The 16,685-nt window shown below is 44.9% G+C and overlaps 1 protein-coding gene across 2 annotated transcripts in view; it reads right to left on the bottom strand.

Moving 5' to 3' along the window:
• The window catches only part of LOC119893835 (sodium channel protein type 4 subunit alpha B-like), a 30,646-nt gene extending 18,010 nt beyond the window's left edge, over positions 1-12,636 (bottom strand). The window contains exons 1-12 of one of the 2 annotated variants that reach the window (XM_038706190.1): positions 12,177-12,636; positions 11,380-11,560; positions 11,123-11,260; positions 10,884-11,002; positions 4,278-4,367; positions 3,471-3,599; positions 3,132-3,217; positions 2,786-3,043; positions 2,383-2,446; positions 2,163-2,304; positions 1,865-2,065; positions 1,404-1,488 (exon numbers count right to left, since the gene is read on the bottom strand). In XM_038706190.1, the coding sequence (XP_038562118.1) occupies positions 1,404-1,488; positions 1,865-2,065; positions 2,163-2,304; positions 2,383-2,446; positions 2,786-3,043; positions 3,132-3,217; positions 3,471-3,599; positions 4,278-4,367; positions 10,884-11,002; positions 11,123-11,260; positions 11,380-11,560; positions 12,177-12,319 (1,636 nt within the window). In that variant the 5' untranslated portion in view covers positions 12,320-12,636. The remainder of the gene's footprint in view (positions 1-1,403; positions 1,489-1,864; positions 2,066-2,162; positions 2,305-2,382; positions 2,447-2,785; positions 3,044-3,131; positions 3,218-3,470; positions 3,600-4,277; positions 4,368-10,883; positions 11,003-11,122; positions 11,261-11,379; positions 11,561-12,176) is intronic. The other variant, XM_038706191.1, reaches the window with a different exon arrangement.
• Between the last annotated feature and the right edge of the window lie 4,049 nt (positions 12,637-16,685).

Genomic DNA, 16,685 nt, shown 5'->3' with positions numbered 1-16,685 from the left:
ATCAAACCATAAATAAACACAATCACATGATCAACCAGAACATCAACAGACAGCAGGAGTAATATCACTGAGATTAGAAACACAAGAAGATGATTATCTGACGGGGTCAGGTCTGTCTGTCTCTCTGTCCCCTTAACCCAGTCGAAGCAAGCGAGTCCAGGTTCTGCTCGAGGTTTCTGCCTCTGTGGCCAAGTGCTGGTCCTGGTGGGTTCTGTTGTGTCTCCGTAAATACTACCACAGAGTCCGGTCTAAACCTGCTCTGTATGACAAGTGAGCTGCTGCTGTCTGAATAAAATAAGGTGAATTAGAAGGTTCAGAATTGGTTTTAAAGGGATAGCGGTTGTATTTTAAAGTGGGGCTGTATGAAGAACTTATACACAGTCAGTGTATTACTTGCAGTAGATGGAGGACAGCGTGTCCCCAGTTTGTAGAAGCAGTTCTGATCTGATGTTGGGCCTACTTTCAGGTGCTGACCCTGTCAACAGCAGGAGCTTCAGCTTCAGGGTACTTTGTACTCGTAGGGAATATATCCTCCTCACAAATACAGCCAATCCACAGTACACAGTTGAGAGTATACTCAAGATTCCAATCATCAACAAATCAATATTGCTTCTACTTCATCTGTGCAACTTGTTCCTGCTGGAGAATTTGGCAAATAAAATATTTATTCTATAATAATATTTATTAAAGGAGAAGAGAACAATGAAGTTCTAATACAATCATCAGCTGGTCCTAGAGCAGCTTCGAGCGTCTGGCCCAGAGCAGAGCGATGCATAATCAGTAGACAGTCCATGTTCAAATATAAGACAGTAATAATAGAAGTCCATAAATAAAAAAGGTTCAAAGTAAAGAGAAACTATTTTCTGTCATCACAGAACAAAGCTCTTTTCATCTTTGTTCTGCACTTTGCGAATATAAACATTCAGCTGAAATTCAGCGTGCAGGAGGGGAGTCGTCCTTTAACATGGACTCAGCAAGCAGCCCACTGGACCATTTACTGTTTGGTTCAGAGAGCTTCTGGTTTCAGGGACTGGTTCTACGTAGCTTAGCTTCTGGTACAACTCTCTGCTTCTCCAAGCTAGGGACACGCTGACCTCCATCTACTGCAAGTAATACACCAACTGTGTATAAGTACCTCATCCAGCCCCACTACACAAACCTCTTTAAGGTTCAGTTTAGAATCAAGTTTCGGTTCAGGGTTAACCAATGAGAGGCAGAGTAGGAGGCAGGACTGGACTTAAAATACCACCCGCACACACACACACACGTTTGTCTTTCCATACTTGAGAGGACCCTCAGTGGTGTTATGCTTTCCCTGACCCTCTAGCCAGCTGGAGTACTGGCCAATCTGAAGCAGAGCTGTCCAAAGTCTGATGGGAAACAGATAATGTGTGCGTATGTACCTTCCACGGCAGTAGATCTTCGCTCCTGGCTCTGCCTGCTTTCACCCTCTTGTTCCTCTGAGAGCGCCGCCCTGCTGGCTGCCTGCTGTAATAACACATTTGAAAAGCTTTATTTGAATCCTGCTGCATTAAAGGTCCAGTGTGTAATATTTCTGAGGGTCTACTGACAGAAATGCAAGAAAATATCATAACTATGTTTTCAGTGCTGTGTAACAATCTTCCATAATGAATTGTTTTTACCTTAGAATGAGACATTTCTATCTACACACACCGCGGGGCCTCTTACAGAGACATCACCATGTTTCACCGCCATGTTTCTATGGTAGCCCAAACGGACAAACTGCTCTACAGAGCGCATTTCAGCATTTCGCTGAATACATATGAAGAAAAATGCTGCTGCTGATTAAGTCAAAGACAAACTGCTTCCTATTACACTTACGAAGATTTATAACCTCTCTCACCTCCTCTTCTTCTCTCCTCTTCAGCACCTTCAGGATCTGACTGAACTCTTTTTCTTTCTGTTTTGCCTCGGCGACGTCAGCCTCCTCCTGCTCGCCTGACGCCATGGCAACCACCGCCAGGACCAGGCTGAGGAGGCAGAGACAGACGGGGAAGACGAGCACGAAGAAAATCAGGCAGCGTTTACCTGCAGCTTGTAGCGTCTGCAGACAGACAGACAGACAGGTGAGGGGAGACAGGTACAGAGCTACAGTCAGAGAAACAGTTCAAGAGGTCAGTGGACCGGAACCGGTCTGTTACCATCTGCACCAGGTTCTCCCGGAAGTCCTGGGTCATCAGTCTGAACACGGACAGCAGAGACCAACCAAATGAGTCGTAGCTGGTGAAGCCGTAGTTTGGGTTTCTCCCCCCCTTCACACAGAGGTGACCCTCTGGACAGACCCTGAACACATCATCATCTTCATCATCATCATCTTTATCAGTTTCATCATCATGTCTGGATGCAGTGATGTTAACTTACTCAGCATCAGAGCCGTTTCCACACAGCAGAGCATCAACCTGACCCGGCAGGAAGTAGGTGCTATCTATCAGGGAGACACAGGGAGACACAGAGAGAGACAGAGAGAGACAGAGAGACAGAGATAGAGAGACAGACAGAGAGAGATAGAAAGACACAGTGAGACAGAGATAGAGACAGGGAGAGACACAGACAGAGAGAGACACAGAGACAGCCAGAGAGAGAGAGAGAGACAGGGAGAAACAGTGAGACAGAGAGACGCAAAGAGACACAGAGAGACGCAAAGAGACACAGAGAGACAGAGAGACACAGCAATACAGAGAGACAGACAGAGACATGTGAGATGCTTCTCTGAAGCAGCTGCTTCCTGCTCTGATTTGTTTTGTTATTTTAATCATCATCATACTTTGATTGTTTATGTATTCGTTGAAATCGAAAACACTGCTTCCTGTTTTGTTGTCGTAGTAACCATAGGTGACGTCCTCGTAGGACGTCTGGTTGCTATGCAACGGTATCATGACACATCTGTGCTTCAGGCTTCCCATGAACAGATGCAACGCCGTTAGGGCTATGACGCTGAGGCACAACGCCGCAAGCACTGTGACGCCGGCGAGCCTCTTCACTGACTGGACGAGAGCTCGGACAGTCGTCTTCAGTCCAGAGACTGCAGAAGGACAGAGCGTCATCATTATTTATGATCTATCTCATCATTACAGATTTCTCTCATCATTATTATCTCCACGCACACCCACCTGGGATGACCGCCAGGAGCTTCAGGGTTCGAGGAACCATCCACAGCACAGATAACTTCCCCAGATTCACAAACATTATCAGATACCTGAAACACAGGACACATCACCGTCAGTCGAACAAACTGAGGCCACACATGAAAAACCTCATCAGAGAGACGATTAATAAATACAATTTTAATTTTCATTAATTCCAGATTAACCAAAGCATCAGTCTGATGCTCTGATATCTGCAGATGTATCAACCGCCTTCCTCCTCTGTTGGGTTTGTTTTGTGTCTCTTTGGGCCGAAAATCCCTCTGTGAAGCATAAGTGTGAATCAGATGTGTTACTGATTATTACGCCGTGGTGACGACCATGACGTCCAGCCAGTTCCAGGGGTCTCTGAGAAAGGTGAACTTTCCGACACAGAAGCCTCTGGACGCCACCTTCACGATGGTTTCAAACGTGTAGACAGCTATGAACACGTACCTGTTCAAGACACAACACACAGAGATTAAAGTGTAAAGGTCAAAAAAACACATCAGTCTCAGAGGAACACAGAACTTTGTTTTCTGCACTGATCTACTGTCAAATATATATATACATATAAGTATATATATACAGTTTCATTTTGGAAATCCAACCAGCCGCTGCATATTTAGTCTTGCAAACTTAACCACAGAGCCCTAAACGTAAAAAAAACAAAAACAGAATTGGGATGAGAAGGCATTGTTCCACCACGTCTACTGGCCCTTCTCAGCTGATGGTAAGTAGAAATACAAAGTTGGCGATGAAACATGCTGATCTCACTTTACATTTATATGAAGCCACAATGTTTCCCCAAGCACCACCATCAGGACAAACTTTACATGTTCAGCTCCACTGCAAATTGTAGCCTCCGTTCACCGGACTCATTTCAAATGCTGTTTGAAAGAGTGTTTTATTTCTTGAGGACAGAGATTCAAGTCAGAGCTCAAACTTTGCAGAGGTGAAAATGTGTGAACTTCAGTGACCTTCATCTGCTTTAGCTCTGAGACGACGTCTGACACTGAGGACAGACGGACTCTTTGTCTCTGAACCCAGTTACAGTTTTATGTTATTTCCAGACGAGAGCCAGTGATCAACTCTGCTGCTTCTTCTTCTGTGGTGGTTTGTGTGTTAACTCACTCCACAATCCCGCTCCATGCTGGAGGATCACTCATCGTCATGAACACGCAGTTGGTCAGAAGCGTCATCATGATGAACAAACTGAAGAAAGTTTGGGTGTTAAGGAAAACCAACAGTGTGTCCCAAATCCAGAGGACAAAACAATATGACCACAGACAAACACTGAACTTTTTAATTCAATTTTATTTATATAGCGCCAAATCACAACAACAGTTATCTCAAAGCGCTTTTCATAAAAGAGCAGGTCTAGACCGTACTCTGTGATGTTATTTACAGAAGCCCAACAATTCCCACCAAGAGCAGCACTAGGAGACAGAGGCAAGGAAAAACTTCCTTTTAAGAGGCAGAAACCTCGAGCAGTACCATGGCTCAGGGTGGGCGGCCATCTGCCTCGACCAATTGGGGGTGAAGGAGAGAGAGAGAGAGAGAGAGACAGGGATGGAAGAAAGGAGAGAGAGGGGAGGGAGGCAGCCTACACAATATACACACAGGAGGTACAGACAGTAAAGGTGATATTGCTATAGACTAAATGGTACAGATATTTATAGTAGTGTTAATGATAATAATCATAATATTAATGATTATAATAACAATAATAACAAGAGGACTAGTAACAATAGTTGTTGCAGCAGAGGGTGTCGAGCAGGAACACGGGGGCAGCAGGTGACTCGCAGCCACAGATCCAGACTCCACAGCTCCAGAGCCAGAAACACCTACAGGAAGTGATAGGAGGAGAGAGGAGAGGGACGAGAAAGCACAAGACTACCGGAAAGGGGAGAAGTTGTGTTAGTAACATGCAATAATGGGATGAGGTTGCATACAGAGGGAGAGAAAGTAGAGGAGAGAGGAGCTCAGTGCATCATGGGAAGTCCCCTGGCAGTATAGGCCTATAGCAGCATAACTAAGAGATGGTTCAGGACTCACCTGAGCCAGCCCTAACTATAAGCTTTATCAAAGAGGAAAGTCTTGAGCCTACTCTTAAATGTGGAGATGGTGTCTGCCTCCTGAACCCAAACTGGAACCTGGTTCCACAGGACTGGAGCTTGATAGCTGAACGCTCTGGCTCCTAGTCTACTTTTGGAAACTCTAGGAACCACAAGTAACCCTGCATTCTGGGAGCGCAGTGCTCTGGTGGGGTAGTAAGGTACTATGAGCTCTTTAAGATAAGATGGTGCCTGACCATTAAGAGCTTTGTAGGTAAGAAGAATGATTTTAAATTCTATTCTGGATTTTACTGGAAGCCAATGCAGAGAAGCTAAGACAGGAGAAATGTGATCTCTTTTCCTGGTTCCTGTCAGAACACGTGCTGCAGCATTCTGGATCAGCTGAAGAGTCTTAATGGACTTTTTCGAGCAGCCTGATAATAAGGAATTGCAGTAATCCAGCCTAGAAGTAACAAATGCATGGACTAGTTTTTCTGCATCATTTTTAGACAGGATGTTTCTGATTTTTGCAATATTACGTAGGTGAAAAAAGGCGGTCCTTGAAATTTGCTTAATGTGAGACTTAAACGACATGTCTTGATCAAAGATAACTCCAAGATTCCTCACAGTGGTGCTGGAGGCCAGGGCGATGCCATCAAGGGAAACTATATCTTTAGATAATGCATCACGGAGGTGCTTAGGCCCCAGAACAATAACTTCAGTTTTATCTGAGTTTAACATTAGAAAATTACAGGTCATCCAGGTTTTAACATCCTGAAGGCACATTTGAAGTTTAGCTAACTGATGAGTTTCATCTGGTGTGATCGATAAATATAACTGAGTATCATCTGCATAACAATGAAAGTTTATGGAATATTTCCTGATAATATTGCCTAAAGGAAGTATGTATAAAGTGAACAGGATTGGACCGAGGACAGATCCTTGAGGAACTCCTTGACTAACTTTGGCGTGCATGGAGGACTCATCGTTAACATGTACAAACTGAAATCGATCTGATAAATAGGACTTAAACCAGCTTAGAGCGGTTCCTTTAATGCCAATGAAATATTCCAGTCTCTGTAATAGGATCTGATGGTCAATGGTATCAAATGCAGCACTAAGATCTAATAAAACCAGTACAGAGACAAGTCCTTTGTCTGATGCAATAAGGAGGTCGTTAGTAATTTTCACCAGTGCTGTCTCTGTGCTATGATGAGCTCTAAATCCAGACTTAAAATCCTCAAATAAACTATTGCTCTGTAGAAAGTCACACAGCTGTTTAGCAACTGCTTTCTCCAGGATCTTAGAGAGAAATGGAAGGTTAGATATAGGTCTATAGTTGGCTAAAACATCCGGATCAAGTTTGGGCTTTTTCAGAAGAGGTTTAATTACAGCTACTTTAAAGTACTGTGGTACATAGCCTGTTGATAAAGATAGATTGATCATATCTAGTAGAGAAGTGCTGACTAAGGGTAAAACTTCTTTAAGCAGCCTAGTCGGGATGGGGTCTAAGAGGCAGGGTGATGGTTTAGATGAAGAAATTATCGAAATTAGTTGGTAAAGATTGAGGGAAGCAAAACAGTCTAAACATTTATCTGGTTCTACAGCTGTTTCTAAGGTTCCTGAGTTTAGAGATAAGTCGGTGCCAGTTGAGGGCAGGTCTTGGTAAATTTTGTTTCTAATAGTTATCATTTTATCATTAAAGAAGCTCATGAAGTCGTAACTACTGAGAGCTATGTCACAGCTCAATAGAGCTGTGACTCTCTGTCAGCCTGGCTACAGTGCTGAAAAGAAACCTTGTGTTGTTCCTATTTTCCTCTATTAATGACGAGTAGTACGCTGCTCTGGCATTACGGAGGACCTTCCTATAAGTTTTAGGACTATCTTGCCAAATTAAACAAGAATTTTCCAGTTTGGTGGAACGCCAATTCCTCTCAAGTTTCCACGATATTTGCTTTAATTTGCGAGTTTCAGTATTATACCATGGAGCTAACCGTCTTTGTTTTAGTATTTTCTTTTTTAGAGGGGCAACAGAGTCGAGTGTCATTCGCAGCGAGCCTGCAGCACTATCAACAAGATGATTAATTTGGGAGGGACTGAAATTAGCATAGGAGTCCTCCGTTACTTTGTGATCTGATAATGAATTTAGAGCTGATGGAATCGCATCCTTAAATTTAGCTACAGCACTATCAGACAGACATCTTGTATAACAATATTTGCCCAATGGCGAGTAGTTCAGCAATACAAACTCAAAAGTTCTCAAACAGTGGTCGGATGAAGAGGGATTCTGTAGGAACACTATTAAAGGTTCAATTTCAATACCATAAACCAAAACAAGGTCAAGGGTGTGGTTAAAACAGTGAGTCAGTTCATGAACACTCAGAGAAGCCAATGGAATGAATCTAACAAAGAGATAAAGGCAGCACTGAAGCTGTCACACATGAATATTAAAATCCTCTACAATAATAACTTTGTCCGTTTTAAGGACTAAAGTTGACAAAAACTCTGCAAATTCAGATAAGAATTCAGAGTACGGACCAGGTGCTTGGTACACTATAACAAAAAGAATTGGTTGCAGTGATTTCCAACTTGGGTGCGAAAGACTAAGAACAAGGCTTTCAAATGAGTTATAATTTAGTTTAGGTTTAGAGCAGATTAGTAGTCAAAGAGAGCTGAAACTCCACCTCCTCGGCCTGTGCCTCGAGGAATGTGAGTATTAATATGACTGGGAGGGGTGGATTCATTTATCAACATATTCTCCATCACCCAGCCAGGTTTCAGTAAGACAAAATAAATCAATATCATTATCTGATATTAGTTCATTTACTAGTACACCTTTAGAAGAGAGAGATCTGATGTTTAACAGTCCACATTTAACTCTCCTATTAGTTTACACTATTGCTCTTGTGGTTTTAATTTTTATGAGGTTTTTATGCACAGCTCCTCTTCTGTTTACCTTTTTAAATAATTTCGATGGTCGGGGGACAGACACCGTCACTATAGGATTTTCGCTAAGTTACTCCTGAAATGGAGGAGCAGAGAAGTGTGTTAGACTGCGACTCTGCGTAGGGTTTTGGGTGGGTAACTGCTGAAAAAGAAGGGCAGAGAAGTGTGTTAAACTGCGACTCTGCCTCCTGGTCTCAACTCTGGGTTGTCATGGATTTGGTCCACTAATAAACTTGGCCAGATTTCTAGAAATGAGAGCTGCTCCTTCCCAAGTGGGATGGATGCCGTCTCTCCGGATCAGACCAGGTCTTCCCCAGAAAGTCTGCCAACGATCTACAAAGCCCACATTGTTTGCTGGACACCACCTCGACAACCAGCGGCGGAATGACGACATGCGGCTATACATGTCAGCATTGGTCAGATTTGGCAGGGGTCTAGAGAAAACTACGGTGTCCGACATTGTTTTTTCATATGTACACACCGATTCAACATTAATCTTAGTGACCTCCGATTGGCGTAACCGGGAGTCATTACCTCCGACGTGAATAACAGTCTTACTGTATTTACGTTTATCCTTAGCCAGCAGTTTCAAATAAGACTCAATGTCGCCCGCTCTGGCCCCAGGGATGCACTTAACCATGGCCGCTGGCTTCGCTAACTTCACGTTTCTCAAAATGGAGCTGCCAATGATCAGAGTTGGTTTCTCAGCGGGTGTGTCGCTGAGTGGAGAAAATCTGTTAGAAACGTGAACAGGTTGATGATGCCCCGTGGGCTTTTAATGCTTACGACTATTCCTCCTTCGGACAGTCACCCAGCCCCCCCTTCCTGGCTGCACAGGAGATGCCGGGGGACGGCTACCAGAGGCTAACTCAGGCCGTTCCGCACTGACTACCGGGGACTGGCTAGCTACAGTAGCTAAGGACTGATCTACCAAGGTGCGGAGCCGGACTTCTAAATCACTGAGCCTCGCCTCCATGTCTACAAATAAACTACACTTATTACATGTACCAGTACCGCTAAAGGAGGCAGAGGAGTAAATGAACATCTGACACACCGAGCAGGAGAAAGTAGGAGAGAGAGAGGGACTGCATCCATTCGAACTGTGCCGGGTTCTGCTTTGTCTTGTGGCCAGGTAGATGTGAAGGCTAAGCTTTCAGATTACCTACCATTTGTGTCAAATGGCTTTGTATCATTAATGGGGAGTTCTGTACGGGTGCCAGTTAAGATTTTGAGGGATACTGGTTCCTTGGATTAATTTGTTTTGGCCTCAACATTGCCATTCCCTCAGGAAAGTGATACTGGGCAGTTTGTCTCGGTCCGTGGTTTGAAGGTTTCCTAGGTCGTTTGCATAAATTGTTGCTGGACTGTAATTTGGTCAAGGGTGAGGTTAAGATGGCAGTGCGCCCTGCTCTGCCGATTGAGGGTATAAGTGTCATTCTGGGGAATGATCTGGCTGGTAGATTGGCAGGGTAATCAGCGGCATGGGCCCTGTGTGCCCCATGCATATAAGTCAGAGCAGCAGTCAGTCTTGGGTTGGACCTCCTTCATCAGCTTTGTTGTTTGTTTGGTTTCTTGTCTTTGTTTTTACAGCACATTTTCACTCATCCACTCCCTAAACTATTGACTTCACAGATTCTTCCCACTCATTGGTTTCGCTTATTTTCTTATTAATAAATCACTTTGATATTTAGTTTACCCGTGTGTCTCCCGTTTTTGTCCAGTCCATGAGCTAGGCTGTGACAAACACATGGAAAACACCACAAAAACACACAAAACCGCATGAAAAAGAGGCACACAGACAGAAAGTCACCACAGATAGACAAAAAACATTGCAAAACAAAAAAACACAAAACCACATGAAAAAGAGGCACAAAGAGACAGAAAGCCACCACAGGGATGCACAAAATCTCGGGTTGTTTGTGTTTGAATTACGTTACAGTGTACAGCAAAGCATGTGATAAGTCAACACATACATTAGTTTCAGTTACATTTTATTAGGTTGATGGTTCAAACATAGTTTAAAGCCGATGAGATATATGGCAACTTTTTGAGCAATCTTGCTATGTTGGGAACGTATAGCGGCGTGGTGGGGGAAGGGTAATTACGGTAGTAATCTTTACTCATTACCATTGACGGCAATGTTGCCCTTTACGATTGCTCTAAAAGTTACTCTGTGTATCATCAGCTTACCTGTTTTCCTGTGTTAAACTTACTTGTTCCTTTGTTCACTTCCACTTGCAGGACAATTGTTTGGGGGGGGGCCGGCCTAAGCATTTCCTGTTTTATAGGAATAGGGTGGTGTCAGGGATGACATCACCGGGCCAAACCAAGTAGAGGGTTTTCTTTCTTCGTAGGAATGTGTCTTTTGGTTGTTTTTGGTTAATCTAAACAAACGCGTAAAGATCCCTGACCTGTTTTCTAGTCAGTGAGAGCGGAGTGAACTGATAACTAAGTTCCAAATGTTAAGTGATGTCTATGTAGTAAGGTTATGGAGTAGATCAACCTGCATCAGAATGAGACGGGCTGAAGCAGTTTGGGTGGTAATTGAACGCCCTCCTGCAGGCCACTGTAAATAAAATGATCCCCTCTGGGAACAAGATGTTTGAGTCTGCCTACCTACCACCTTCCTAGCCACTCGGGTCAGGTTACGCCACACAGTCCTGTATCATATCAGGACAATAAAGCTCATCCTTTAACCCAATCAGGGAGGAGTACGGTGTGACATCATAAAGGATATGAGTGAATGAGGATCTTGATGGCGACGGTCCTCAGGGGGCTGAACGGGCTCAGCAGGTAACACGGCCGCTCAGCACTAAACCTGTGGAGGACGTTTCCTTTACTGAGCACGATGAAGGTCTGCAGAGGGACACAAAGGTCAGAGGTCATCTACTGGTTGAGAAGCTGCTTTAACAAAGTACACGCTGACCATCATGTTTTATACAGCTGGTTTCAAACTGATCACATGTATCAGAAGACCTTCTGTGATTGGTAGTAGGGATCCAGCTCCTCCAATGGGGTGTAGAGAAGCTCAGGGGGCGGGTCCCCAAATACGAAGGGGAGAGGCTTCCTTTCCTCCAGGTCACCAACTGGTTTGGGCAGGTCATCCTCCGCTACCTATCAACCACAGAGTCAGCCAATCAGAGGAGAGAATTTGGCATTACATCATTACTTCTTCTCTCAGTGTATTAATTACTTGTTATTGACAGTTTAAAGGTGATTAATATGTTTTGTACCTCTTTGTTCTTCTTCCTCCTCTTTCGCTCTTTCTCCTCGGCTTCGTGGCGTTCTTGGATCTCGCCCAGTGAGGCTGGTGTGAAGCGTCTGAAGACCTCCGTTCCGACAGGGGGCAGCAGAGACGCCATCTTGCCATTCTGTATCGCAGCCCGAACTTCACTGTCAGCCAGCAGCCTCCCCCTGTGGAGAGAGGAGGAGCAATTCCAGAGGAGGAATGCTAGATGCAAACGGACTGATGGGATTCTGCCCTCTGCCCTCAGAGACATTCCTAACAGAACAAAGAGCCAAGTCTCCTCACTTCTTCTCTGAAAGTCTGCTCACTCAAAACTGCCCCATACACTCCACTCACTGTCTGTTTCAGCCTCTGCCCTCTGGGGGGCGTAACAGACCTTCAGTTGTACCTACATAATGTTGCACAAGTTTCAACAAATATGCAAACAAGTTCTTTTTAAAAGAATTCCCTGCTGCTGCCTTAATGATGAGTTTGACATTTTCTGAAATACGCTTATTCACTTTCTTGCAGAGTTAGATGAGAAGATCAGTCTCATGTCCGTGCATTCAGTCAGGAGGCCGTTAGCTGTAGCAGATCGGCTGAAAATCTAATTGAGGTGAACATAATTTGGTTTTATTTTTGATGTTCAAATCGAATATCTGTTTTTTTTCTTGCAGGTTGAAATGTTGCACTAATGAAAACTTGGGAGCTTTAAGATTTCAGCACATGGACCTTTGTCACCTGTGCACGTTATTCACATTTTTTTGCAAACTTGTATTTTCATGAACCCATTTTTTTACTTACATCTGTGAAGGATGGAGTTTCAGCTGATTGGCTCTTCTCAGCAGAGCTCCTCGCTCCTTCTTGCTCCTCCAGAACTCAAGAAATGATAGTTTTCTGCTCTTCATGGCTGCAGCTGTCTCTCCTCTGCATCCACCTGTTGTCATCTGTCTCACCTGTCCTCTCTACCTGTCTGTCTGTGTGTCTGTCTGGTTGAGTCTTCACTTGTCTGCAGCTCGTATCACTTCACTGTTTTTAAGTTCAGTTCATCCAGAGTCATACATCTGCAGGGATGCATCATTACAATTCTCAGTGTCAGCCATGTTGGCTCCACCCTGCTCGCTCCACCCTGCTCTGCAGCCATCACCATAGAAACGCTGATGTCGTCTGGAACGTTGTTTCAACTGCAGCTCTGCACGACTCTGCTTCAGTCCATCAGCAACAGACTTCACTACATCCTGCCAATTGATGGTGATCTGTTCATCATAGTAATACACACACAGTCCCAGCAGCGTGTTTTTACTCAACAGACTTCCTGTTGTCCACATAACTTCTCCAGAACTTTAACGTCACACTTTTCCTGGAAACAGTGAAAGCATCGTCTGCACACAGACACCCACACAGAGCCCGAGCTGAAAGAAGAAAAGACACAAAGAGTGTTTGTTAAATGAGAACTTCGTTCTGGTTCTGTTCATCTGTGAATGAAGCTGCCAACATTCATCTATTTCACACACACACACACACACTGTAACACACACACACACACACACACTGTAACACACACACACACACACACACTGTAACACACTGTAACACACACACACACTGTAACACACTGTAACACACACACACACTGTAACACACTGTAACACACACACACACTGTAGCACACCTACTCACACTGTAACACACACACACACACAAATAGGCCTACACACGCTTTCACTAACTGTGTGAGCAGAGTAACCAGTGACACAAGGAATCTGACCCAAATGCAGACTCAGATGCAGATTTGGAGAACAGGAAGAAAGACGCCGCTGGAGGCCAGAAACGAAGAAGGAAACCCTCTGGAGAACACCAACAAAGGCAGAAGGCAAGAGGTGCAGAACTGGAACCCAGCAAACAAGGAGCCAGCAGGCCATGCCACCAACTGGGAACAAGGAGTAGGTGTCGGTCGGGCTGGTGGACTGCTAGACATCAGAATGACTCCTCAACTTGTCCATAAAAGGCTGCAGAAGGGATAGGGAATCCAGGCTCAGGACAGGCAGGTCGCTGGCTAGGCTTAGGCTCAAGAACCCGAGTCTAATCAACCAGAGTGCGGGTAGGTTGCTAGCAGGCCGGGGTGCAGCCTGTAAGTAGAGACAAGATAGACAATAAAGATGTCTGTGAAGGTTCTCAGTCATCCAGGTCATAGTTATCCAAAGAAGGTCAAAGTCAAGGGCAACTGGACTTGGTTGAAGATACTAGAAGACGTTTCGTCCCTCATCCAGGAGACCTCTTCAGTTCTGACTGACTGGTAGGGAAACTCAGCTATTTAACCTCTGGGATTGTTAGCTAGGATCGTCGATACCGCTGGTTCGTTAGTGCTCCTGGTCGTTAGAGCCACTTGTGGCCAAGTCTGAACGACCATCGTTGGCATCTTCACCTGAGGCCAAGAGGAAATGCTTGTTGAGTTTCCTGGGAAGTGATGAAAGGACAGCATTGTAAGTGGTGGATAAGTGGTGGCGTAGACCCCCTCCCCTGTTCAATGACGGCTTCTCAACCCTGGTGTAGATGCTTCCTTGACACCTTTTTCAAGCCATCCATCTTCTCTGTCTAAAATGTGCCCCTGGTGGTCCTCAAACGAGTGTCCTCTGTCCTTCAGATGTAAGTAGACTGCAGAGTCTTGACCTGAGGAGTTGGCCCTTCTGTGTTGAGCCATGTGTTTGTGTAGTGGTTGTTTAGTCTCCCCAATATACAGGTCTGTGCATTCCTCACTGCATTGGACCGCATACACTAGATTGCTTTTCTTGTGTTTGGGTGTGCGGTCTTTGGGGTGGACCAGGATCTGTCTTAGCGTGTTCTTGGGTTTAAAATAACACAGGGATGTGGTGTTTGTTTTCTCTGATACTCCAGACACGTATGGAATCACAATGTTGTTGCGTTTGACCTCCTCCCCTGTAGTGTTGGTCTTCTTCCTGGATTTTGTGACTGTTTTCACAAAGGTCCTTTTACGGTATCCACAGGTTGCAAGTGCCCCCTTCAGGTGGTTCTGTTCCTTTTCTCTGGCTTTTGCACTTGTTGGTATGTGGTCTGCTCTGTGGTGCAGGGTTCTGATGACCCCTAGCTTGTGCTCCAGTGGGTGGTGGGAATCAAACAGTAGGTATTGGTCTGTGTGTGAGGGTTTCCTGCAAACCCCAATTTGCAGGCTCCTGTCCTCTTCAATGTGTACAGCACAGTCCAGGAAAGCTAAACTGTTGTTGTGAACATCTTCTCGTGTGAACTTGATGTTACTGTCCACAGAGTTGATGTGTTCTGTGAAGGCTTGCACTTCCTGGCTTTTAATTTTGACCCAGGTGTCGTCCACATATCTGTACCAGTGGCTCGGTGCTGTTCCTCTGAAGGAGTTGAGGGCTTTGTTCTCCACTTCTTCCATGTAGATGTTGGCCACATTGGGTGACACTGGTGAACCCATGGCACAGCCATGCTTTTGCCTGTAGAATCCTCTGTTGTATTGGAAATAGGTGGTGTTTAGACAGAGGTCGAGTAATTTACAGATCAGGTCAGGGTTTAGGCTAGTTCTGTGGTCCAGGGTGAGGTCTTTTAGTAGCCGTTTCCTTACGTATTCTATTGCCTCCATGGTGGGGATGCAGGTGAACAAAGAAGTCACGTCATAGGACACCATGGTTTCATCTGGGTCCAGTTTCAGTCCTCGGACTTTGTTTACAAAGTCAGTGGAGTTTTGGTTGTGATGAAGCGTGTTACCAACCAAAGGGGCTAAGATGGTAGATATGTGTTTGGCAATGTTGTGAGGTGGCAGAGTTGATTCTGCTGATACTTGGCCTGAGTGGGGCTCCTTCTTTGTGTGTTTTTGGTAGTCCATATATGCAAGGAATTGCTTCTCCAGGATACAAACGTTAGCCTGAGCTGTTCTGCTTCGGTTAATTTGATTTTCTTAATGGCCAATTCTGTAGCTGTGATGAGGTCCACTATAGGGAGCTGCTGTGGTGTGATGGTTTAATCCTTTGGCCAAAATGTCTTGCTCTGGTTGGGTGAGTTACCTATCTGACAGATTTTTCACCCATCTGTTATCTTTTTCCCCATTTTGTTGGGTTGTCGTCCTTATTCCTCCAAGACACTTCTCCTGTTTCGTTTGCATTGCTGGCTCTTGCCTGTAGGTTTTGGAATTTTCAGGTCTGTCTTTATTTGCTCTTGTTGTGTTGAGATAGCTTTCTTGATGAAATCCATGACCTTTTCCATTACTGTACTGGGCAGATGTGTTTCCAGTTCTTGGTTCTTTATTCAGAGCTTCAATGGTGAAATGGATCTGTCTCACTCTCTCATTTAGTAGCTGTTGTTGTGTTTTCTCCAAGATTATACCGGCTCTGTGTCCTTTTGTCGCAGAGCATAAGTGTAGGCTGTTGGGTATGATTTTGTGCATTTCCTCTTGGCCTCAGGTGAAGATGCCAACGATGGTTGTTCAGTCTTGGCCTCGAGTGGCTCTAACGACCATGACGATTGTTGTTACCACAGCCTGGAGCACTAACGAACCAGCGGTATCGACAATCCTAGATAACAATCCCAGTGGTTAAATGGCTGAGTTTCCCTTCCAGTCAGTTCAGAACTGAAGAAGTCTCTTGGATGAGGGACGAAACGTCTTCTAGTATCTTCAGCCAAGTCCAGTATTCTCGCTCCTTCGTCTTTGACACGTTGAGCTGCAGATGGTTCTGCTGTCAAGCTGTGCCACCACTCCGCCCAGCTGAACGATGCACTCCTGCAGCATGTGGCACCTGGGCCTGTCCTGTCCAGGAGCTTTCTTCAGGTGTAACATGGACAGGATGGAACCGACCTTCCTCTCCTTCACTCTGATTGGTGCAGGGGGGCGTAGCTGGTGTTGGTCCTACGTTATCCAGCTCACAGTTTTGGATACTTTTTAGATGAAGACCAGTTTGACGACAGGGAATTATTTAGGCTCCTAATATCTACGTATATCCGTTTTACAAACTGCACGTGTGCTGACTTCCTGTCAGTTACCTGAACTTCACCGCCGATCTCCTTCCAGCGCTGAGCGCAGTTAGCTTTGTGCAAACTGTTCATAGTGTTTACTGTTTGTTGTAATTAATGTTGTTGTACTAAATTATGGGGACAATTTGGTTGCCGGGTCAGTGAAATATAAAAGTGGCCGGAGTCTTGATCTAACAGCTCAGAACACGGACCACCCGCTGAGTGCTTGATCCAGGATGCTGATGGACCAGGTCTCTGTGAAGATGTGGGCTCAACAGTCTCTGGTTTCCGTTTCTTGGCTAACATGAGCCCCTTTTTGTCCAGACCGGA

This window comes from Micropterus salmoides, unplaced genomic scaffold, assembly GCF_014851395.1.
Source record: "Micropterus salmoides isolate LMB-PRFRI ecotype aquatic unplaced genomic scaffold, ASM1485139v1 Ms_hic_scaffold_8, whole genome shotgun sequence".
NCBI lineage: Eukaryota > Metazoa > Chordata > Actinopteri > Centrarchiformes > Centrarchidae > Micropterus > Micropterus salmoides.
The sequence above is the reverse complement of the archived record's forward strand: the minus strand, read 5'-3'. Positions and strand labels throughout refer to the sequence as shown.